Source organism: Sciurus vulgaris (genome assembly GCF_902686455.1).
Source record: "Sciurus vulgaris genome assembly, chromosome: X".
NCBI lineage: Eukaryota > Metazoa > Chordata > Mammalia > Rodentia > Sciuridae > Sciurus > Sciurus vulgaris.
The window spans coordinates 90,816,485-90,842,950 of NC_136471.1; the positions used below are offsets into that span (position 1 = coordinate 90,816,485).

General features: G+C 34.6%; 2 protein-coding genes across 9 annotated transcripts in view; both read left to right on the top strand.

Annotated features, from left to right (window-relative positions):
• WNK3 (WNK lysine deficient protein kinase 3) overlaps window positions 1–26,466 on the top strand; it is a 177,132-nt gene that overhangs the window by 120,321 nt on the left and 30,345 nt on the right. For 7 of the 8 annotated variants that reach the window (XM_079123746.1, XM_079123749.1, XM_079123744.1 and 4 more), the window contains exons 14-21: window positions 806–961; window positions 1,042–1,093; window positions 2,625–2,759; window positions 3,107–4,041; window positions 10,882–11,113; window positions 11,513–11,643; window positions 12,220–12,842; window positions 16,644–16,855. In XM_079123746.1, the coding sequence (XP_078979872.1) occupies window positions 806–961; window positions 1,042–1,093; window positions 2,625–2,759; window positions 3,107–4,041; window positions 10,882–11,113; window positions 11,513–11,643; window positions 12,220–12,842; window positions 16,644–16,855 (2,476 nt within the window). The remainder of the gene's footprint in view (window positions 1–805; window positions 962–1,041; window positions 1,094–2,624; window positions 2,760–3,106; window positions 4,042–10,881; window positions 11,114–11,512; window positions 11,644–12,219; window positions 12,843–16,643; window positions 16,856–26,466) is intronic. The other variant, XM_079123750.1, reaches the window with a different exon arrangement.
• Window positions 19,623–22,372, top strand: LOC306651251 (outer mitochondrial transmembrane helix translocase-like). Its single transcript, XM_079123783.1, has one exon. It carries the CDS (start codon window positions 19,672–19,674, stop codon window positions 20,755–20,757), a length of 1,086 nt encoding a protein of 361 aa, XP_078979909.1. The 5' UTR covers window positions 19,623–19,671; the 3' UTR covers window positions 20,758–22,372.

A 26,466-nucleotide genomic window follows, 5' to 3' on the forward strand; every position in this document is an offset into this window, starting at 1 on the left:
AGGAGAATTATTTTGTGGATCAATGTTTTTTTTAATTTGCCTGTATGTTGAGATCATCTAGTGAACTTGATAAAAACAATTTCATTGTGTGGGTTACTGATTAAATCAGAATCTTTGAAGGTGAGGCCTAAGCATCAATATTTTGTCACGTTACCAAGGTAATTTCTAATGTGCAAACTACTGGTCTGACGTCTTGCATGTAAATGTTCAAGTTATGATCTTCATTTCATGTAGTTTTTAAAATATTTTCTTTGAATCGTAGGCTTAAGTTAGTATTTTTCCCCTTTTTGGGTAGGTGTGGGATCAGGGTGGTAGAAAGAGTGCGTCATGCTTTTGTTTCTGCCTTTCTGGCCAAGCAAAAATAAAATTTTAAAATTTAATTTTGTTAGTTCTGCCTCTTTCTTAGCATAGTATTTTCTGAAATTTCTGTACTTTCATATTTCCCATATACACTTAGCCCATCTCCAAAGATGATGAGTTTTATGATTTGTGATTTAAAAGGTTGGTCGTCTTAGTTTTAAACATTGTCTCAGTTACATTCTTTAAATAGCAACCAGTTTATAGATATTTTTTAAAACACTGGCCTCTTTGGTAAATAGTGCCAATCTGACAAGTATCAGTGATGTCAAAAAAAGAGTACTTGGATGTATTATGTGGCATTTTATTGTCTTTATTCTGTTGTGACACTTGGATTTAGATACTCAATATTTATGTTTTTCTTTATGGTAACCATGATTAATACAATATCATAATTTTGAAGAAACTAAATTCATTCTCATGAATAGACTGACTTGTTGTGGGGCAGGTTGAAGATAACTTTGTGCTGGAAAATGAGAAGGATAAATTTGTGGAAGAATTGAGGGCTATCGTAGGTCAAGCCCAGGAGATCCTTCATGTGCACTCTTCTGCAGAAAAAGTCATTGGAGTTGACTCTGTTACCTTGGATTCTAACAGTAATCAAGTAAGAATAATTGTTTAGCAAATGGGTCTTTTTGAATACGTGTCAGGAACTTTTTATTTATCTATTCATTTTTAATTCAGACAGGATCATCTGAACAAGTACAGATAAATTCTGCTTCTACCCAAACCAGCAGTAAGTATAGTTAATTACATTTACCATTTGGCTTTTGAAACAAGACATTTGGGAACTTTAATTTAGATCCCTTCATTGAGAAAAATATTAGCCAATAAAGTAATTTGATAAATTGTTATTTTCTCACACTTTGGAAGGAACTTGTATTTCAGAGAGAAAAATCCATTCACCAAATTTCCTCCAAGTGTTGGTTCTTTATCTGATTAGTTTATTTCTGAGTTGTCACATGGTATGTTACCAGAAAAGCAGTCACAGTATGATAACTTTTAATGGCCTGTTTGAAACATAACTGGTCAGTTGATTTTTCTGACATGAGATGCATGGAAAGTTTCTTAACTAAAATCACTATGTTCTAAGTTTGCCTCATGTTTTCATAGTCATTCTTTATCTTGATTTTAATCCACTAATGATACACTTCTATACCTCTGATTAAAAACTGATAAATTTTTGTAAGTTGGGTACCAAATAAATTCCCAAAAATTAAACCTAGGGTTCTTCTGTTTTCTTTTCTTTTCCTTTCTTTTCCCCTCCCTCCCTCCTTCCCTCCTTCCCTCCTTCCTTTCTTTCCCCCTTTTTTTTTGATACTGGCAATTGAACTCAGGGGTGCTTAATCACTGAGCCACATCCTGAAGCCCTTTTTTGTTTTTAACTCTGACACAGGGTTTCACTGAGTTGCTTAGGGTCTTGCTAATTTGCTGAGGCTGGCTTTGAACTTGTGATTCTCCTGACTCAGTATCCTGATCTGTTTGTATTACAGGTGTGTGCCACTGTGCCCAGCTTAGTTATGGGTATAATAAGAGTATCTGGGAGTGGGGACAAGAGCCATAAATACATGAGAACCTCTGAAACAATTATAACAGCATGAAAATGTAAAGGGAGGTGTGGGCCCTGTGCACTGGCACACACCTGTAATCTCTGTTCCTTGAGAGACTGTAGCAAGAGTATTGCAAATTGGAGGCCAGCCTTGGCAATTTAGCAAGATCCTTCTCAAAATTAAAAAAATAAATAAAATAAGGGATTGGGGATATATATAGCTCACTGGTAAGGCACCCTTGTTTCCAGTCCCCAGTACCACAAAAAAGTGGTGTAGGAGTAATGGAACCAGATAGCATTATACTGACATTTACTTTGACTGTATTAGGATGTTATTTTATATCTTATTTTTCTGGTAAGCAGAGATCTGAGCAGGTTTCTGACTGACAAACTAGGGTAAAGTTGTAAAGACTATTTGAGTAAGAATGACTTATTTGAGTAAGTTTACAAAGTAGGAGTCAAGATGTAGGGATTTATTTTACTTTATTTTATATATTATCATATAGTAAAATTGAATTTTCTTTCTTTTGGTATACAGTTCTGTAAATTTTAATACCATGGTATAGATTTATTTAAGTACCACCATTATAATTATCCTAGTACCATTGGGAATGTAGGTATAAGACAAATTAGTTTTGAAACTGGTTTTATTAAGTCAATAAAGAAAACAAATTGACAGTTGTTTAGCATATTGATTTTTTGCTAATTCTTTCTACAGATGAATCTGCTCCTCAGTCATCTCCAGTTGGTCGGTGGCGATTCTGTATCAATCAGACAATAAGAAACCGTGAAGCTCAGTCTCCTCCTCTTCAGCCTTCGATGGCTGCAATCACCGGGCTACATCTGCTTCCTAGTAAGCTTTCATTCACTACCAGGTTTTTCCAGAGTTGGAGGATATGAATGTAAAATATATACCATATTTTAACTTATTTTCTTGAGTATTTTATAATAATTTTCATAAGTTTTTTTGAAGACAGAATATAACCTAAAATATTTTTATTTAACATTTATGAAAAAAGCAAAGTTGTTTTTTTCTTTCCAGGTTGAATTCTGTGATTTTGAGTCTTATGTATAAGCTTATTCTCTCTCACATGGGTTCTCATTTGTCCCTTGCTTTTCCTGTCTCTTTTGAACTTGTGTATTAGTCTGTACTTTGATTTCATCAGCACGTAATTAACTCTTCCTTTGTTAATGTTCCAGGTTCAAGAAACAAAAGTAATAAGGAAATATCACAGGACACACTGCTCACTATAGAAAATAATCCATGCCAGCAAGCACTTTTTACCTCCAAATCAGAAAACAAGGATGTAGTTGATGGTAAGATTTCTGAATGTGCTAGTGTAAAAAGCAAGCAGCCAGCTATACTTTTTCAAGTGGAAGATGACAGGCAGATAATGACACCAGTTACTGGTAGTTCCACTCATTCTGCCACTTCAGTTCCAGTTGAATGTGAGGGTCTCACTGGCCAAACAGGCATGTTCATACCTGTATATTCATGTCACCAAGCTGCCAGTCAGGCTGATGTACTTGTAGCCCATGCTGGAAAATCAACTCAGATTGCTGGTAATGCTGTTCCAACCTCAGCATTTGTGTCTGATCAAAAGCCTCAGTTCTTACCAGTACAGCAGCCAACTATGGATGCAGAGTTTATTTCCCAAGAAGGAGAAACCACAGTGAACACTGAGGCAAATTCTCCTAAGGCAGTCGTTCCCACTCAGACCCCTGGCCTCGAACCAACTACCCTTTTACCCACTACTATCCTAGAATCAGATGGAGAAAGACCTCCAAAAATGGAGTTTGCAGACAACCGAATTAAAACTCTGGATGAAAAATTAAGAAACTTGCTCTATCAGGAACACAGCATCTCTAGCATCTGTCCCGAGAGCCAAAAGGATACCCAAAGCATAGACTCTCCGTTTTCTTCCTCTGCCGAAGATACGCTGTCCTGTCCAATGCCAGAAGTCATAGCCATCAGTCACTGTGGAATTCAAGATAGCCCTGCACAATCCCCTAATTTCCAACAGATGGGCTCTAAGATTCTGTCCAATAAGGCTGCAAGTCAGCCTGCTAACATATCAGTGTTCAAAAGGGACCTGAATGTGATAACTTCTGTACCCAGCGAATTGTGTTTACATGTAAGTATTGGTCTTTTTGTTTACTTATGATTTTAAAGAAATGCCTTCTCTCCTAAAATTCTGTGTTTTGAAAAGAGATTTTTGAGGACACAGGTTTTATGAAGGCCATGGCTTAGGCTATAGGTGTGCAGAAATTCTCAATAGACCTGGTAGACTATGGGTAAGAGAGCCCTCTAGTGAATTAAGTGGGAACTTGCAAACAGTGTCTATATTTGTATTAATGGTAGAACAAAAACTTAACAAAAAGATGGTTCTAGTAGATAGAATTTACTTTGTGATTTCTACTTCCTAATTTAATCTAATCATGATTTGAGAGGTTTAATTTATTTGAAAAAAAAAGTAAAAGTCATCCATATTCCTGTGACTTATTTGTTTTTTCTGGTACTAGAGACTGAACCCACTGAGCTACATCCCCAGCCATTTTTTTTTTTTTTTAAATTTAGGAACAGGGTCTCCCTAAGTTGCTGAGGCTGACCTTGAACTTGAGATCCTCCTTCCTCAGTCTCCAAAGTTACTGAGATTATAGGTGTGTACCACTGTGCCAGGCCCATACTTTTTTTTTTTTTTTTTTTTTTTTTTATATACGGGTTGAGTATCCTGTACACAAAATGCCTGGGTTTAAAAGTGTTTCAGATTTTGGAGTTTTTTGAATTTTAGAATATTCGCTTAATGAGATAGTTTAGGGATGAGGCCCAAATCTAAACACAGAATTCATTTATGTTTTATATGTAGTATATATAGAGTCCATTGACAGTTTTGTACAGTATTTTGTATAAAAAACATTGAGTCCATTATATAAAATCATATGTGAAATTTTCTACTTGTGGGATCATGCTGGGGCTCAGAATGTTTAAGATTTTTGAGGATTTCAAATTTTAGATTTTCAGATTAGGGGTGCTCGCCTGTGTAATGTAGGGACATTAATTTTCCTTTTTTCGTTGCTTTTTTCAGTTTCAATTTTATTTTATTTTTGTGGTATTTGTGATTGTGCCCAAGGCCTTACATAAGATAGGAAAGCACTGAGCCATACCCCCAGCCCTAGATTCCCTTTTCTAACCCTTCAAATCACAGAGATAACCACTAGTAGTTTGGTGCTTATCCTTATTTTTTCTTAAGTGTACACAAATGTGTTTACATACATATCATAATATTTTCTTCAGAAATATAACATTGTGCCATGTCATATTGGTCTGCAACTTATTTTATATATTTATGTACAGATATTTTACATATATGTTGCCCTGCATTTTCTCACTAATCATGAACATGCGTACATGTCTTTACACATAGTTCTACCATTTTAACTGCACAGTAAGCCAGGCACAGTGACACGCACCTGTAATCCCAGCAGCTTGGGAGGCTGAGGCAAGAGGATCAGGAGTTCAAAGCCAGTCTCAGTTCTGAAATTAGATAATAGTGATGGTTGTGCAATAATGTAAATGTACTTAATGCCACTGAATTATATTCTTTAAAGTTGTTTAAAAGATGAATTTCATGTTATATTTATTTTATCATAATAAAACTTTATCAATCCAAAAACAATGTTTTAAAAAAATATAGGAATTATATTTCTCTCCTTTCATTAAAATAAAAGCAAGCTTCAGCAATTTAGTAATGCCCTAAGTAACTCAGTGAGACCCTGTCTCTAAATAAAATATAAAATAGGGATGGGGATGGGTTAAGCACCCCTGGGTTCAATCCCCAGTACCAAACAAAACAAAACAACTGCATAATAAATTATTGAATGGATATAATAAATTTTATTGATAAACTAGTAATTTTAAATTTAAAAAGTAATATGTACACACAAAAACCATTCATAGGGCTGGGGAGATAGCTCAGCTGGTAGAGTGCTTGCCTTGCAAGCACAAGGCCATGAGTTCGATCCCCAGTACCACAAAAAAAAAAAATTGTAAATTTAAAGTAACTGTTGACTGGGATGTAGCTCAACATAGAGTTCTTGCTTGGTGTGTGTGAGACCCTGGGTTTTATCAACAGCACTACATTTAAAACAAAAGTTCACTGTTGTATTAATACTTCTTACTCCCTGAACCCTTTGAAGTTCCTGATTCTAATTTTGTTGTCATCACCATTAATAACTTGTTAATTTTCATGTATGTATATATCCACATAAAATGTACATATTTCTTAATTTAATAATTTTAGATAATATCCATTTGCTTGCTGCTATAAAGGGTGAGGGTTTGAGTCTAAGAATTGAAAATCAAAACCAGTTGCCATGGTACATGTCTGTAATCCCAGCTCCTCGGGAGGCTAAGGCTGAGAAGGATCAAAAGTTCGAGGCCATCCTCATCAACTTAGTGAGACTGTGTCTCAGATAAAAAATAAAAAGGGATAGGGATGTGGCTCAGTGGTAGAACACCTCTGGATTCAATCCCCAGTACCAAAAAATTGAAAATCAATAAATACACATTTATATTATGATCATGTGTGTTATACGATAACAACATATGACTAGAACCATAAAAAGTGAAATGTTTTTCTCTGCCATTTAAATTTTATTGCTCAAAGGAGATTCTCCCAAGCATCAAGGTCAAATGGATTATTTTATTTATTTCAGTGTCCATTGGTACATCTGAATCATACTTAGTTGTCACTGTTTCTGTTGTGCTCAAATTCCTCTTTTTTCCCCTGAAATACTTCTGTGAGTAATATTTTCAAATATGTTGCATGGATATCTAATTTGTTTTGTTTTTGTTTCTGCGTGTCCTTATGTATCTTAATTTTGCTTCACACTTGATTAAGTATGGATGGTAGGATCGGAATCTTTTCTGCCGAGAATTTAGAAGACATTGTTTTAATGTCTTTTAACCTTCTGTGTTGCTGATGAGAATCATGTTAGTTTGATTATCATTCATGTGTAGGTAGCTCATTTTTCTTTTAGAGCAGTGCTATACAATAGTACTTTCTACTATGCAGAAATGTTCTACGTCTGTGCTATCCAATATGATAACCCCTAAACCACATATGACTATTCAGCACATGAAATGTGATTAGTGTAACTTAGGGCCTAAAGTCTTAATTTAATTTAATTTTAATTAAATTTGGAAAGTTACATGTGGTTAATGACAATTGTATAACACAGGATAAGAAAGTTTAATGAAACTATCTTGGAATTCTGATTATCACAATATGTCTAGGTATGTCATTTTTCTATTCTTTGTGTACATAACTCTTGAGGGCCTTTTGAGTTTGAAGATTAGTGTCTTTTATATTTCTAGTAAACTTTATTATTGTTTTATGTTTTTTCCTCTATTGTCTTTCTGGCTTCAATTTAGAAATTGTATAGATATCTGGTCTCCTGGATATCTCCTGGATATCCTCCATATCTCTTAGCAGTGTGTTCTCATTTTTAATTTTGTTTTCTTTTAACTTTATGTTCTCAGGTTTAACTTCAGTTTTTAAAAATATGTCAGATAACAATATCTTGATAACAAGGTAAGGCTAAGTAACAAGATAACAATATCTTGTTACTTAGCCTTACCCAGTTAATTTTTCATTTGACAATCCTGAATTTGAGACTTGAAATCATTCTTATTCTTGGCTTCTTTTTCATAGTGGTCTATTTTTTAATGTGTTTTTCTCCCAAGCTTTTTTTTCTTAGAAAATGTACTAAAAATTAATCGTAGGATATATAAATCATGTTTACAAATAAGTAAGAAAAAATCAGACAACTCAATGAAAGAATAGCCAAAGCATTTAGACATATGTTTCACAGAAGTGAAAATACAGATGCCTATATGATGCTTAGCATTTGATCAGAACCTTTCTGCTGGATCATGATACAGCAAAGGTTATCACACATGGAGAGACAGAGCAAGTCAGAGAGAACTTGTTTATATAATGAAGCAACTCTCCCATAACCCATTAATTCTCTAATCCATTAATCCATCAAAGAGGATAGAGCCCTCATGACCCAATCACCTTTTTCTACCTTTTTCTACTCCACGTATGTCACAATGGGAATGAAATTTCAACATGAGTCTTTTGCTTGTTTGTTTTTGTTTTGTTCATTTGATTTTTGTTTGTTTTGAGACAGGGTCTCACTAAGCTTCTCTGGCTGGCCTTGAACTCATAGTCTTCCTGCTTCAGCCTCCAGAGTAGCTGGGATTATGAGCCTGAGCTACCACACCAGGCTCATCTCCATTATAAAGGACCACTACTGTCACATATGTTGTCCATTCTTGACCTAAATGTTATGCAGTTCATGACTGTATATTCACACATCTATTAAGGTTTTACCCTATGTTATTAATGTTATTTTCTTGGCTTTTCCTCTGTTTCAATTTAGTGTTTCTTATAGTGTTGGATTTCCATAAGTGTTTTGTGGTCCTTAGTTATATATGCATTTTTCCTTTTTCTCCCATAAGATTCCTTGTTCATCTGTCTATAAATGCTGTATATAATCACCAAATGCTAGTCCTTATCCAATAATTGTGGGGTAAGCATGGGATGTCCTTTCTGGCATTGGATATCATCCCTTGTCTCTAATGCTACCTGGAGGATGGCCCAGTAGCTAGTCTTTAAAGGCAGGAGGGTTTACCCTCCCCTGAGATAGTGACTCCTCACGACCTTTCTCTTGACCACATACTATTTCCTTTTTCTACTGTTATTTGGAGGGCAGATGTTCTGCTGTCTTTTGCTTGTTGTGGAGGTGGGAAGGGAAGGGGCAGAGCTGAGTGGCTATTTTTCTTTGGTATCCCAACCAATGCACTCTTCAATGCAGTGATTATCTTTTTAGCAGTGAATAAATTAAAACATCTATTTTTGTGGAGTTCACAGCCCCTAAACAAATAAAGTAATTGTAATAAAGGGTTATGATAGCTTAGAGGATTACTCTACAAACAGTGGCCACAGAAATACTTGTATGTAGTAATAACATTGATAAGTAGAGAATTGTTCAAAGAAGCAAAAGAAGGCCACTTAAGTAGAATGATGTTAAGAGATAATTTTGATAAGACAAATAGATCTTGTAGAGTTTTGTAAGCATTTTAGCCAAAGCACTTATCCTTTTGGTGAGCCAGGGCTCATTCTTGCCACCCATATATGTCACTGGAGTTTGCAGCATTTTGAAGTAGTTCCTACATATGGCATGATCTGTCTTTCTTCCCTCAGTCATATGTGTTTGGGTCTATATCTATTTTTCCTGTTTATCTGGGGATTTGGATTGATAAGGGAGGCCAGAACATGTATTAAATAGGCCATCTTGTGGGGCTGGGGAGATAGCTCAGTTGGTATAGTGCTTGCCTTGCAAGCACAAGGCCCTGGGTTCAAATCCCCAGCACTGCAATAAATAAATAAATAAATAGATAAATAAATAAATAGGCCATCTTCTTTCAATTACTCTACATTAAAAATCTTATCCATAATTTCAGTAGAATCAATACAACATGTCTAAATTGTAATATTGAGAGTTATTTCACCTCCTCATTGAAGTAATATTATTACCAATCCAAAATGGGACTTTGGACAATAAAAGCTGATTGTTCAGATTCATTTTCAATAACTTCCAATCTGCCCTAAGTGCAAATAATACTTATCTAAGACAGTATGCTTACTGTCATGTAGAATATCTTCCTGTAGACAAATGCTAAATTCCATTTTTTGTGGGTTTTGGTACTGGAAATTGAACCCTCCCAGAGGTACTCTATCACAGAGTTATATCTCCAGCCTTTTTATTTTTAATTTTGAGATAGGGTCTCACTAAGTTTTGGGGCTGGCCTTGAATTTGTGATTCTCCTGTCTCAGCCTCCTGAGTCACTAGGATTTCAGGTGTGTGCCACTGTGTCTAACTCATTCTTTGTGCTTTTATGTTTGCCTTTAATCATCTAGATTTATAGTGATCATTCTTATGTTTCCCAAAATACTTGTGGTTATGTGTATTAATTTTGTATTAATTATTATAGGGAACTTATTTTTAAAGCACTCAATTAGATACAACAGTTAATTCTGGGGTTTTTTTTGGAAGAGAAGAAGGGAGAGTGATTTTATAACTAGCATGGGCTAACAAATTTTAGGATGAATTTAAAGTAATTTTGAGTTTCTTTGTATATTTCTGTGTGCTTGTGAAACTTGATTCATTGATATTTCTCTGTATATCTAAGTTCCTTAGATATCTTATTTTTCTATGTTGTATGTCAGGTATTTTTAACTCTTGAATAATGTGATCACAAATAAACACGTCTTTAATTATGGGATTTCAGTAACCTTTTTAGTAAATTGGCATGTACAAAGGGAATAATTTAATTTTCAGTTTTCAAAGTTTACATAATGATGAAAAATATCCTGGTATGGAAAATTAATATTCTGCTCTTTTATTCATCTGAAGTCTGAATGCTATTTTCAAAGAAATGGGAACAACTGGAAATGCAGTTTAGTAGTATAATGATTGCCTAGCATGCACAAGGCCCTGAGCACTATCCCCAATACCACCAAAAAAAATGGAGAAAGAAATGAAAGGATTAATTTCTATAAATTGAGAACTTCAGATTCAGCCTGATGTAGTATTCATGATGTGATTATATACAATGTCCTATTGTTTTCCATTACTGGGGACTGAACCCAGGGGTACTTTGCCACTGAGCTACATCCCCAGCACCTCTTATTTTTTATATCGAGACAGGATCTCACCAAATTGTTGAGACTGGCCTTAAATTTGCAGTCCTCCTGCTTGGGACTCCTGAGTATCTGGGAAGTATCCTATTTATGATTAACGATTAGTCCATATAAGAAACTGCAATAGACCAAAATATTCTCCAACTTAACTAAATTATTGCTACTTTGGTTTTTCTTATTTTTTTTTTTTTTTGTCTCCATCAGGAGATGTCCCCAGATGCTTCACTTCCAGGGGATCCAGAGGCCTATCCTGCTGCTGTGTCAAGCGGTGGAGCCATTCATCTGCAGACAGGAGGTGGATATTTTGGCCTAAGCTTTACTTGTCCTAGTCTCAAAAATCCTATTAGCAAGAAATCCTGGACTCGCAAATTAAAAAGCTGGGCATACAGGCTACGTCAGTCAACCAGCTTTTTCAAGAGATCAAAAGTCCGTCAAGGTAGTGTGCTTACAGTCAGGGACATAGACTAGGTAACATCACTTTTCATTTACTTATGTTTTTTTATTTTTCGTTGTTCATTCATGAATCTTGCCACTTTTTCCACGTAGCCCATAATATGTGACATATCCCATTAATGTCATTGCCATTTTATTTTTTCCTTTAGTAATTAATTTGGTTTTCTGGTTATTCATTTCATATAGATATTAAGTCTTGGGATAAATCTTGTAATGTATGATTTAGAATTAGGGACTTAAGCAATTTTGCTTATTACATTAACACCTTGTAATTGTCTAGCAGGAGTTAAACTTTTTCTGCTTTTCTTCATTTTTGATAGCATAAACAAATTTAGCCTTAACATTTTTTTCTTTTCTGCTTACAATTTGACAAAACTTACAGTGGAAACAGAAGATATAAGATCAGCAATTGCTCCTGATCCCATTCCTCTGACACGGGAGTCCACAGCTGATACTAGGGCTTTGAGTAGATGTAAAGCGATACATGGATCATTTCAGCGGGGTCGGTTTCAGGTTTGTGTCTTTGGTTGAATCCTTAATCTATAAGGGCCTTATGAAAGGTAATAGCAGGGCTGTGAATGTAGCTCAGTGGTGGAGCACTTGCCTCAAATGCATGAGATCCTGAATTTGATCCTTAGCACTGCAGAAAACAAAAACAACATTTTCAGATTGGTCCTTAGATCATACTTTTTGGTCACCTTACGTATATCCCCTTACCTTTTGAAGCCGTTAGTAAAGGTGTCTAATGAAGTGGGGATTTTTTTAGTAATTAGACTGGATCACATAAATGGTTCGATTTTGGTGCTTGGTCCTGTCATCTTTTTTTATAAATTTAATCTCATGCCCTTTAGAATCTCAGCAGTTGTAATTGTGGAATTTTATTTGAATAATATGAAATTGACTATCTTTTATTCAGGGTGCCCAATTAAAAGATGATATGGAGAATAGAGATGGACTTTCAAAATTTGGTAGTAGCAGTACATGTGCATCATAGCATTTGTCTATGCTATGTATTGATGTTGAATTTTCTTCATATAGTTTACCCTTTAGTTAGATGGAGTCAGACACTTTTACCTTTTTATATCTCAGGTGATTACAGTTCCTCAGCAGCAGTCATTGAAAGTGACATCTTTTGGACTAGAACACAGACCAACATTCAAGGAAATATCAAATCAGTCTAGTGAAGAAGCTGTGGCCTTTAGTGAAACTGCAAAGTCTCAGTTGGTAGAAGTGGAACCTGCCATGTACAATCCTCAGACTTCAGACTCTTCTCAGAAGTTACAAACTCTTCATGAAACCTTTAAAGAAGATAAAGGGATTTCTAAACAATTAGACAACTTCCTGTCTTTGAGCACAGCTTGTGAGACTGATGTATCTTCAGTGACCCCAGAAAAAGAATTAGAAGAAACTTCAGCCCTGGAAAGTAGCATGCAATCTGGATCTGAACTGTTGTTTAAAGAGAGAGAGATACTGCCTGGTGAGAAACAGCCTAGTTCTAATAGTGACTTTTCAGCTGCTCTTGCTGATAATGGAAAGGCAGTGGCAAAAACTGGTACAGAAAGTGATCAGGGCTTACCCCTTCATGAAGAACGAGCCTACGCTCAAACACAGAGTTCACTCTTCTATTCACCGTCTTCCCCAATGAGCAGTGATGATGAGTCAGAAATAGAGGATGAAGACTTGAAAGTGGAGCTTCAGAGATTACGAGAAAAGTAAGGACTGTTCCATCACAAATCTGATTGCCCTGGGTTTTATAGAGCTTACAATTTGATTTGTAGCTAATTTAGTACTGGTGATATTTCAATGATTCTAATCCTTTTATGATTAAAAACTACAAAGAATGGTAAGACCTTTATGAATGTTAACATGCATATAAAATACTTTCATAATTTGAAGACTAATTATAATTGCCTATTTACCAATATAATTCTTTTAAATTTTTTTAAAATTTAAATACTTTTTAAATATTTATCCATCAGGACTATTGGATTAAGATTTTACAATTATTCTTGTATAATTACATATTTGGCAAGTAAGGTCAAGCTTGTTATTTGGTGAATGAGGTTATCACCCTTCACTAATGATACTGTGTTAATGTTTTGTCATGTAGTGTGCTGTTTTGCATATAGATTTTTAAACTAGGTTATATTTTTAAAAAAATTAGTATAAAGTTGCCATATTCTTATTCTATTCATATGGTTCAAAATTCAATAGGTTTAATCAGATGAGTCTCCCTCCTATCACTGTACCCACACTACACAATTTTTCTCCTGAAACAAATATTACCTGTTTCTGGTATATCTAGAGTTAGTCTGTGTATGCACGAACAAATATATGCATATTTTATTCTTCATTCTCCCCCAAATAGTAAATTGTAATACAAACTGTTCTCTTATCTTGCTTTTTCACCATTTTATATATCTTAGACCTATTTCTACATTATTCAATTTTTTCAGTTTCATAGTCTTCCACTGTATATACATTCTCAAATTAACTACTTGCCTCTTATTGATGACCCCATGCCATTACTTTGAAAAGTTGAAAACAATGCTAACAAATTTGGGAATTGGGCAGTACTGGGGATTGAACCCATGGCTCTCTATCACTTGAGTTCTATCCCCAGTCCTTTTATTTTTTATTTTTTTAAATTTTGAGACAGGTTCTTGATAAGTTGCCCAGGTTAGCCTTAAATTTGGGATCCTCTTGCATCAGCCTCCTGAGTTGCTTGGATTATAGGTATGACTACCACACCTGGTTATCAAGCAATTTTTATTGTTCCTTATGGTTTAGTGAATTTCTGTCCAGCTCTGGAACTTAAACAACTTGAAAGCAGGGAGAATCAGAGGGGAGATAAAAATAGAGGTATGGGAAAAACCTAGATTTTAGCCAGATTCTTACATATTTTGGTTAATGCTTCACTTGAGTACTGTGTTTTAGTGCTTCAAGAACTAACTCTGGTTAAAATCCTTGGAATTTTTCCAGTTTTTAAGCCCTTGCCTAAAAGAGAAAAGGAAAAAAAATACCAAACCTCAAATTTCACATGTCAATGAGATAATTATGATACCATTTTCTCTTCAACTAATTTTTGTGGTTGTGTTGTGTTTTGTTTCTGACTGGAACCTGGAAGACATTTGTGAATGTTTTAAACATTCATCAATGGAAGGTTGATGCTCTATGTTAAAAATACATAAACAGAGCTGGGCACAGTAGTGCATGCCTATAATACCAGTGACTTGGGAGTCTCAGGCAGGAAGATTGTAAGTTTAAGACCAGCCTGAACAATATAGTAAGACCCTATCTCAGAATAAAATAGAATAGAATAGAATAGAATAGAAATGAAATGAAATAAAATAAATTAAAAGACTAGGGATGTAGCTCAGTGGTATAGTACTTGCCTTGGATGTGTGAAGCCTTATATTTAATCACTAGTACCACACACAAAAAAAATACTACATGTTATGTATATCTACTTTACTATACATTACGTATTATGCAGTACAGGTACACTGATATTTTTATAATAAATAGTTATTAAAGTGGTTTAATATTTGTGACATAAGAACTATATTGCTGGTTTTTTTGTTTTGTTTTGTTTTGCGGTGCTGGGGGTCAAACCCAAGGCCTAACATATGCCAGGCAAGCATTCTGCCACTGAGATACATTCCCAGCCCTCCATTTCTATTTTTAATGATTATTTTAAACTATTCTCAAACCGTTAGTTTCTCAGCTGACTATAATGGTTATGAGTACTTTATTTTTAAATTTTTTTTAGTTGCAGGTGGATATAATGCTGTTATTTATTTTTTATGTAGTGCTGGGTTTCAAACCCAGTGCCTTACACATGCTAGGCGATCACTCTACCAATGAGCTACAACCTCATCCCCTTATGAGTACTTTAGTTTGAATATGAGATATGGCTTCTCATAACCTCATAGAAACCAAGCCCTTTAAGGGATCTTAAAAAATAATATATTCTACTTTGTCCTCAGTATGCTTTTGGCATTATAGTTTTTTCATAAATATTTTAGACCCCAGGATGATGTCTCCAAGGCCTGTTATCCTCTAGGCCCACAATAGTAAGCTGAGTTTTTAGATCAAAATTATTTTGAATAAACTGTAGTTGAGGGTTTTTGCATTACAAGTGATAAATTGGAAATATTCAAATAATGGTAAATGAACAGTTTTCCATTTCTCATGCCACAGTCTCATTTGGTACTGTGAAATATTTGGCATATCTTTTGGTTCTTCTTCTGTGGATTTGCATATATAGTTTTTGCTTTTTACAAAAGTGGGATCATAACATACACATTATTCCACAGTTTTTGAGTTAACGTTGCCTGTAGATATTCATATGCACATCATATCTTTTTTTAATGACTTCATCCTATTCTATATGGGTATACCGTTTTTTTAAATCCCTCCTTTGCAGTATTTTGGTTTTATCTGAAGTCTGTTTTGTTGTTTAATAATGTAAAAGGGATGCTTTACCACTGAGCTACATTTCTAGTCCCTTTTTAAATTTTTTTTTATTTTGAGACAGGGTCTTGCATAGCTGAGACTGGCCTTGAACTTGTAATCTTCCTGCCTTAGCCTCTCAAATTGCTGGGATGACAGGCATGCACTACTATGCCTGGCTTAAGTTCTACTTATATAAACAATGCTGAAATAAACATTTTTGTATTTTTACATAGCTATAAAATTATTTTATGATAAATATGTAAAAATGTAATTGCTAATTTAAAGTGTTATAAATTTTAAAGTGATACTGTTAAAATTGTGTATCAATATTGCTATACCATTTTGTACTCAAAAATATCTGCAAGTATCTGTTTCCCCACATCTTAACAACAGTAGACTGGATATTACGAATTTTTAAATATTAATCGTATGAATTAAAAATGTTTAATTTGCTGGGTGCAGTGGCATGTGCCTATAATCTCAGGCATTTGTGAGATTGAGGCAGGAGGATCATAATTTCAGGGCCATCTTGGGCTATATAGCAAGACCCTGCCTTCCAAACTACGTATTTTTTTTCCAGTTACATTTTGTGCCTTTGATTAATAGCAAGTTTGTGCATCATCTCATATTTATTGTTATTTGTATTTCCTCTTCTTTGGAATCACCTTTTCATATTACCCTTTTTTCTATCAATTTGGGTTTTTTTCTTATTGATGTTTAGGACCTCTATATATTCTGAATATTAACTCCACTTAAGATTACAAATATTTTCTCCTATCTATACATTCAACATAAAACAATGAAAAGGTTGATGTTATCAAACTATTAACTTTTAAATCTTGTTTTATCTGTATTGAAATTTTAGACATTTGTTGTCAATTTGTTCATCTTTTTCTTTATGACTAATTAGTTTAAGGTTATGATTCAGAAGGCAGTTCCAATTCTAAAATAGTGAAAATATTTTATATTTTGCCATTCTTACTCTAAATTCTTTGTTAACCTTTACTTTATTGGTATAGAATCATTAAAATGTTTTCTGCTTGATTTGCATTCAGACACATTCAGGAGGTGGTAAATCTTCAAACCCAGCAGAATAAAGAGCTTCAGGAGCTCTATGAACGCCTTCGGTCAATTAAAGATAGCAAAGCACAATCTTCAGAGATTCCTTTGCCACCTGCATCACCACGTCGACCAAGATCTTTCAAAAGTAAACTTCGCAGCCGCCCCCAGTCCTTGACACATGCTGACAATTCCTTGGTTGCAACAGGTAAATCAATCATGAAAGTAATTTTTTTAAAAACCTGGTCAAAGATAAGCAAAAATAGAAAGGAATGAAATTTTAGTTTGGATTTTATTAGGTTAAAATGATTTAAATAAGTGCATATTATTCCAAAATTCTTTTCTATATTTTTGGTGTTAAATATTCTTTCATGTAGGGATGAAGATAATTGACAGATGTTGAGAACTGCTGAGGTTTTTTTTATGTTTTCATTTGGGAAACAAACAACTAGAAACCCAATATTGTTCTCCAGAATTTTCCTTGAAATGTTACCAGTCAATGAGAAACACTAGACTTGCATTTAGAGTTTGTTGGGGAGTTCGTTGATTACAAAGATAACCTTTAAAATATTCTCATGTTTTATCTGAAGTAAAAGATTTTTATTATTCATAAGAATATTAGTAAAACACATATTTTTTTTCTGTTTTTTGTTTTTCTGGTGCTGGGGATTGAACCCAGGGCCTTGTGCTTGCAAGGCAAGCACTCTACCAACTGGGCTATATCCCCAGCCCACTAAAACGCATATTTTTAATTTGGAAAAAAGAGGGTCAGTGGCTATTTAACTAATCAGGTCAGGCTTCTTTGGTTACATATGCCAAGTCAAAGTTGAGGTTGAGAGTACATTGTAAAGACATATGGACATGTGTGAAATCTCAACAGAACCTGTGGTGGGAAGAATAATGGCTATTTAGAGGTGTCCATATTCAAGTACCTGGAACCTGTGACTGGATTTGATTGTATGATAAAGGAGAATTAAGATTGCAGATGGAATGAAAGTTGTTAATCAAGTGACTTTTACATAAGAAGATCTTTGTGCATCCAATGTAAGCACAAGGGTCTTTGAAAAAGGAAGAGGGAGGACTGGGCATATAGTACAGTGGGAGAGCACTTTCCTAGCATTCTGTCTAGACTCTGTCTAAAAAAGGAGGAAATGAAAGGAGAGGAGAGGGGAAAGTGGGTCTTTGTTGTCACCAACCATTATATAATTTTTCCTTTTAGTTCTGTCCATTTTTGCTTCATATACCTAGAAATTCAGTTGTTATGTCCATATATTTATAATTGTTGTCTTCTTGATATTAGTGTGTATTTCTGATATTAATATAGCAAATCCAGCTATCTTTTTTACTGCTAGGTCTTTTTATCCATTCTTTTATGTTTTCTTTTAAATATTTTTTTAGTTGTAGATGGACACAATAACTGTATTTATTTCTATGTGGTGCTGAGGATCGAACCTCAATGCCCTACACATGCTAGGCGAGTGCTCTACCACTGAGCCACAACCCCAGCCCCTCTTTTCTGTTTTTATGTCTTTGAATCCAAAGAGTGTTTACTATGGAAATCCTGTCCTGTTTTTTAAATCTATTTTGTCATTCTGTCTTTTGATCTGGATGTTTAAACCATTTCCATGTAATATAATTATAAATAAAATAGGATTTATGCCTGCTATTTTGCTATTTGCTTTCCATATGTCCTAAGCTTTTTTGGTACTTTCTTCCTTGGTTGTTGCCTCCCTTTATGTTAAACAGATATTTTTAGTACAATTTTAAAATTCCTTTGTTATTTCTTTTATCTTTTAGCAGTTTTCTTCAGATATGGGATTACAATTAGGTTCTTAATTTAAAGCAATCTAGTTCTGATCCAGTCCAACAATTTTGATGGATTACAAAACTTTTCTTTGTGTATATGTGCCCTCCCACCTTCTTTGTACTATTATTGTTATACACATTACCTGTTTATACATTTTATAAGCCTATCACCATTTTTATAATTATCGCATTATGTAGTCATCATTGAAATCAGATGGGAGAAGAAAAAAAGTCCTGAACACAAAATAAATTTATACTGAATTTTATGTTTACCTACATAGTTCTCTTTAACAGTGTGCTTTTTTTTTTTTTTTTTTTTTAATTTTGCGGTGCTGGGGATTGAACCCAGGGCCTTGTGCTTGCAAGGGGAACACTCTACCAACTGAGCTATCTCCCCAGCCCTGCTTTGTTTCTTAATGTGGACTTTTACTGTCTTGCATCCTTTCATTTCACCCTAAAGGACACCCTTTAATATTGTAAGTTAGGTTGACTGGCAGTACATTTCAGTGTTTTTTTCTGATAAACATTTTCATTTTTATTTTATTCAATTTGTAGAATTTGTTTCACAAACATTGAGATAGAAAACTCTCTTATTTAGTCAAGGCTGTGAAAAGAGCCTAGTATAAACTTACCTTGTGATAACTCTTCTTTACATAAAATATAAGATATAGAAAAATATATTTGTGTTTTGTTTGGTGGCTAGGGAATTAGAATAAAATTTTGGTGTTTTTTAATTCAGTCTTTGTTATCACTGTTGCAGCTTCTAGCTCACAGAAATATGTTACTCTCAATACCTCTTCTAGTCCAATGTGAAATTCCCTTATTGATGTAACTAGAACTCTAAAATAGCTAGGTATTGAAAACTCTTCTAAAATGAAAAGATATATGACTTCTGTCATGAAAGTGATAGGAAAGCAAACCAAAAGTACAAAATTGAATGAAAAAAAATTTTTGCTTAGTAATTGTCTCTCAAGAAGCTTATAGGGGCTGGGGAGATAGCTCAGTCGGTAGAGTGCTTGCCTTGTAAGCATCAAGGCCCTGGGTTCGATCCCCAGCACCCAAAAAAAAAAAAAAAAAAAAAAAAAAGAAGCTTATATTTTATGCTATAAAACATCTGAAAATGTGAAAAGGCAAAATCACTTTTTTAAAAGACATCACACCGGAGACCGGCTGAAGGTTCCTGCTGCTGCTGTTTCTTCCTCCGGGTTAACAATCAAGATGGTACATGCTGAAGCCTTTTCTCGTCCCTTGAGTCGAAATGAAGTTGTTGGTTTAATTTTCCGTTTGACGATATTCGGTGCAGTGACATACTTTACTATCAAATGGATGGTAGATGCAATTGATCCAACTAGAAAGCAGAAAGTAGAAGCTCAGAAACAGGCAGAAAAACTAATGAAGCAAATTGGTGTGGAAAATGTGAAGCTTTCAGAATATGAAATGAGTATTGCTGCTCATCTAGTAGACCCACTTAACATGCATGTTACTTGGAGTGATATAGCAGGTTTAGATGATGTCATTACGGATCTGAAAGACACAGTCATCTTACCTATCAAAAAGAAGCATTTGTTTGAAAATTCTAGACTTCTGCAGCCTCCAAAAGGTGTTCTTCTCTATGGACCTCCAGGCTGTGGTAAAACATTAATTGCCAAGGCTACAGCTAAAGAAGCAGGTTGTCGGTTTATTAACCTTCAGCCTTCAACATTGACTGATAAGTGGTATGGAGAATCTCAGAAATTGGCTGCTGCTGTTTTCTCCCTTGCCATAAAGCTACAACCTTCCATCATCTTTATAGATGAAATAGACTCCTTTCTACGGAATCGTTCAAGCTCTGATCATGAAGCCACAGCCATGATGAAAGCTCAGTTTATGAGTCTCTGGGATGGTTTGGATACTGATCATAGCTGCCAGGTTATAGTGATGGGAGCTACTAATCGTCCTCAGGACCTTGACTCAGCTATAATGAGAAGAATGCCTACAAGATTTCATATCAACCAGCCTGCTCTAAAACAAAGAGAAGCAATCTTGAAGCTCATCTTGAAAAATGAAAATGTGGATAGGCATGTAGACCTGCTAGAAGCTGCCCAGGAAACCGATGGCTTTTCAGGAAGTGACCTAAAAGAGATGTGTCAAGATGCTGCTCTCCTCTGTGTCAGGGAATATGTTAATTCTACATCAGAAGAAAGTCATGATGAAGATGAAATTCGGCCTGTGCAACAGCAGGACCTCCATCGGGCAATTGAAAAGATGAAGAAATCAAAGGATGCAGCATTTCAAAATGTTTTAACACATGTTTGTTTAGATTAAGAGTAAAGATCATTTGTACAGTTTGGTGATCTAGTTCGGTGTGCCCTCTTATTATGGAAATAGAGTGAAAGGAGTGCTCTTAAAACATTGAGGGAGTTCCACATTTATGGTTTTTTACTCTGAATTCTAAGTTATTGAGGTATAGTTGTTATGTAAATGGCATGACTACTTGTCAGAAATCATGAGGAGGAACAATTTAATCCAGCCCAAGTGTGGGTGCTTGTGTTTGACCTCTTTAGCCATATGTTGTTATAGCCTTATAGAATCTAAGCTGGTCTTAAAGTAATAAATGATTCATTGGGTCGTTAGTGAGAAATGGGAATGTGATAGGTGCTGGTTCCTAGACGTGTATATGAGTGTGTGTGAGAGAGAGTCTGTACGTGTGTATATTAATTGTATATATCCACACATTTTTTTATTGACATTCTGTAGATATGTTTGAATACAGAAACTTTTTTTTACCCCAGCTACTGAATCCAAAAGTACCAAATAGTATAAGCAAAACTAAGATTTAAGGTTATGTTCAATAGGTACAGTGATTCAGCCATTTCTGATTGTCATTTGTTTTATCTTTCTAAAACTGAGCATTTCTTTATCTGCAGTTGATTAGTTGAATCAGCTACGTCTGAATATGTCCTTGTGGCTTTGTCATAATGGTTGTCAGGATAATCAAATAAAATTACTTGTTCAGTGATCAGCATTGGATGGTTTTTAGGCAGACGTGGTCAACACTGATTTTGCCTCTTTCTGCAAGCACACCGAGTAGACTTTTTAAGTTCTCAATTGATTTTTATTAAGGTGGATTGAAAGCCTTTCAAAAGAATAGGTTTGAAAAACCTCAGTGCCCTTCATGTACATGACTTTCCTTTCTTCTTTTAATGTAACAGATCGTTCTGTTGTAACCATGTTTCTTAAATGTTATTTAAAAGTTATACGTTCTTTAATTACGGTCAAATATAATTTGGTCACCAAAAATGAAATAATAGTTTAAAATAAGTAGCTGTTACTAAACGCTAAGAATACTCATTTTGTAGCTTTAATTTAAAACATTTTTTTTCAATGTATTATAAATTATGGCCTCATTAAGTACAAAAGTACACATCAGAATTCCTATATTGTATCTGTAGTTATTTGATGCTGTGTAACTACATAAAAAACTTAATTTTAGTTTCAAATTCCACTAACCAAGAATTTTGTTATAGGCACCTCAATATACAGCGTGAGTAAAATGGCATGACACAATCTTAAGGTGCCTTTTGAATCATCAGAAAGATTAAATGAAGTTTCAGATGCTTTTGTTTTTATTATATTTCTTTGAAAACTCAATCGTTGTTAATGAGTTATTGGATTAATTTAATTTCTCTGATAATGTCTCTCACAAGAACCTTTTGGATAGTTTTTTTCTTTCATTTGTACTGTGGTGGGATAGAGGTTGCAGAACACTTTGATAACAAAAAGCAAGTTATGAAAGATTGTAAGCATGATGGAAAAAGGAATGCAAAATATAAGATACCAAAAATTTAAAAAATTTTTCCATTTTTAATAACTGTAGTATATATACTAGTGTTTTATAAATGTGTAATAAAGGGGTCCCTCTTGATTTTTCTCCACTTAATCCTTGGTCTTTTTCAGTTATTTTAAATGTTATGGGGGTTTTGGGTTTATAAAATTTGTGTTTGTATAGTTTTTATCTGGAAATGTAGATTTCATATTTTTATAGTATACATTTTAGTATCTAATCATTATTTTGTTTTAATATGAATTTCATGATCATTTAATTTTAATCTAATGGCACGTTGTTTGAAAATATGTGGTGATATATCCCTCCTCATGTCCTTTTTTCTTAAATTCAGAATATCCAGTAGCTAAATGAAATTGTTCTGATATTTGTCATCTAATGAAATTAGAGAAATAACTGATCCCAATAGCTGTGACTCATGTAGGCATATTAAAGCCATAAAGATGAAGAAACTAAAAAAAAAAAAAAAAAAAAAAAAAAGACATCACACCATTTGGGCTTAGTTTTCAGAATTCTACAAAATAATATAAAATAATATAGACTCTATTCCATTCTTTTTTGCCAGTATGTGGGATTGAAATCAGGGCCTTGTACAAGATAGGCCCATGCTCAACCACTGACCTACATTCCCAGAACCCTTTTTAAAAGTTTGTTTAATTAATTAATTAATTTTGTAGTAGTACTGAAAATTAAACCCACGGACACAGTACCACTGAGCTACATCCCATTCCCTTTTTATTTTTAATTTTGAGACATGTTCTCACTAAATTGCCCAACTGGCCTCAAACTTAAAATTTTTCTGCCTCAGCCTTCCAAGTAGCTGGGATTATAGGCATGCACCATCTCACCCTTCCTCTACTCCATTCTTATTAAAAGCAGAAATCAAAATAATAGAATATTCAGGAAAGCCCTATTCTAAAAACAGTGGATTCAAATGAAATTCATATATTTTATTTTTTTTATTTTCAGATGGACACAATACCTTTATTTTATTTTATTTTATTTTATTTTATTTTATTTTATTTTGGTGGTGCTGAGAATCAAACCCAATGCCTCACTCATGCCTCACTCATGCTAGATAAGCACCAAGCTACAAACCCAGCTCAGAGTTTTCGATATTTCTATGCCAATCTGGTTCTAGAGCACTTGCCTAGCATGTAGGGCACTGGGTTCAGTTCTCAGCATGGCATATAAATAAATTAAATAAAGGTCCATCAACAACTAAATTTTTTTTAAATATATAGGATTCTTAAAACAGAATTCTTTAAAAAGGGAAAAGAAAAACTAGTTATCAGAATGAGCCCAGAAAATATACATTTCATTCAACATGTTTCCAAGAATTAGCCATCTTCCTTCCCCTTTTTAAATCTTTTTTTTTTTTTCACATCAAAAGTTTTGGTTTTTGATATTTCACATTACTACTGAAGTCCATTCACTCATTGCTTTAAAAGGGGTTCAGTGAATCCAGGACAAGTAGTTGGGGTAAGGAAAATGATTTATTTGGAATGCCAATTCAATGAGAATATGGTATGCTAGTGGAGGCAGATTTTAATCTCAGCATAAGTTTTTTTTTTTGCAGTGCTGGAGATTGAACCCAGGGCCTTGTGCATACTCTACCAACTGAGCTATATCCCCAGCCTCAGCATAAGTTTTAAGATCCTTTTATCCTTTGCAAGGTGGAAAGCAGCGTTCCAAAGTTAGGAAATGACTGGGAAATAGAGATTTCTGTGTCCTCTCTAGAGATCTAGAACAGGACATTGTGAAACCAGGTCCTCTCCAGAGGTGTAGAACAATATGTCATGAAACCAGGTGGTTGATATGCATATAATTATAAGGTAGTGATTCCCCTTTATATCTTGAAAATATCTGAGTTATCCTTACCTTGGTGTCTTCAACCTTGAAGTTGGAGGAGAGAGATTAGGTAATTTTAGGGCAAGTTAATCTCATACTACTGGTACCAGACAATCATCCTTAAATGACTCTTTATATAGAGTTGAACAGAAATCTGATCCAGAGGTCAAGGTAGGAAGGGGGAGACAGAAACAATATGAAGATAAAATGCCAAGCTTTTTTCATCATCTTTCAGTCAACTTTTGGGCAGTTTGGCAGGCCCTCATGAATAGTCAGTGCTTTCACTAATCTCCAGGATACCTAAAGAACTTAAAAACTCAACACCCAAAAAAGAATCTAAGGGCTGGGGAGATAGCTCAGCTGGTAGAGTGCTTGCCTCGAAAGCACAAGGCCCTGAGTTCGATCCCCAGTACTGCAAAAAAAAAAAAAAAAAAAAAAAAAAAGAATCTAATCAATAAATGGGCAAAGGAACTGAATAGACTCTTAAAACAGAAGAAGAAATATGATCAGTCAAGAAATATATGAAAATATTCAACATCTCTAGCAATTAGAGAAATGCAAATTAAAACTACACTGAGATTTCATTTCACTCCAGTCATAATGGCAATTATCAAGAATACAAGTAACAGGACTGGAGTTGTAGTTCAGTGGTAGATCACTTGCCTAGCATGTGTGAGGCACTGGGTTTGATTCTCAGCACTGCATATAAATAAATAAAATAACAGTCCATCAACAACTAAAAATATATTTAAAAAAAACTAAAAACTAGTTAGAGTTATAAAAATATAACTAAAAGGAGCAAATAAAGTAACAATAAATGTTGTTGAGGATGTGGGGGGAAAGCTACACTCATACATTGCTGGTATGACTGCAAATTGGTGCTACCAATCTGGAAAGTAGTAAGGAAATTCCACAGAATACTTGGAATGGAACCACCATTTGACCCAACTCTCCCAATCGTCAGTGAATACCCATATACCCAAAGGACTTAAAATCAGTATACTATATTGACACAGCCACATCAATATCTATAAAGCTAAATTCACAATAGCTATGCTATGGAACCAACCTAGGTGCCAATCAACAGATGAATAGTTAAAGAAAATGTGGTACATATACACAATAGAATATTACTCAGCCATGAAGAAGAATGAAATTATGACATGTGCTGGTAAATGAATGTTACTGGAGAATATCATGCTAAATGAAGTAAGCCAGTACCAAAAAACCAAAGGCTGAATGTTCTCTCTGATACGTGAATGCTAACACACAATAAAGGGGGAAGGGAAGATTAGAAGTACTTTGGATTACACAAAGGGGAATGAAGGAAAGGGAGTGGAGATGGGAATGGGAAAGACAGTAGAATGAATCAGACATAACTTGCCTATGTTCATATATGAATACACAGCAAGTGTAACTTCACATCATGTCTACCACAAGGATGGGAAGTTAGACTCCATGTATATATATGTATGTATATAATATATTTTATATATATATATATAATGTTAAAATACAGAATTAAGACTAGGAAGGCTTTCTCCTTCCTAAGATTCTTTCCTGAGAAAGACTTTTATATTCCCAGAAATATGTCAGAAGTTTTCACGTTCCCATGGATGGTACCATAATTCCCTCTTAATTCTAGACTGTTATTATTGTTGTTATTGTTTTTGTTTGTTTGTTTTTTGGTTTGAGGTGTTTTTTGGTACTGGGGATTGAACTCATGGGCACTCACCACTGAGCCATATCCCCAGTCATATTTTGTATTTTATTTATAGACAGAGTCTCACTGAGTTGCTTAGTGCCTTGCTTTTTCTGAGGCTGGCTTTGAACTCTAGATCCTCCTACTTCAGTCTCCTGAGCCCCTGGAATTACAGGCTCGCACCACCACCAGTTTAGACTAGATTTTTGGTCCTAACCCTGCAGGGGGCATTTACTCCAGGGGCACTTTACTAGTGAGATACTTACCCATCACTTTTTTTTTTTTTTTTGAGAAAGGATCTCTCTAAGTTACTGAGGGTCTCATTAAATTACTGAGACTGGCATTGAACTTCTGATTCTACTGCCTCAGTCCTGAGTTGCTGGGTTCTCAAATATTGCCACCACAACAAAGCTAGACTAGGTTCTTATTTGTGCCAACTGAAATCACAGCTTTAGGCAGTTGTGTTATTCCCCGCATTCATTTTATTTAAGCAATGCCCTGCAGATAGCCCTCTATTCTCCACCCCATTGTGTTACTCCACTACCAGCTGATCTGAGCTTTGAATGAAATCAAATATCCCCCACATCCTGAATATAGAGATTTTCCTAGTTGCTGCAAAATATTGTTGTTTTCTGGG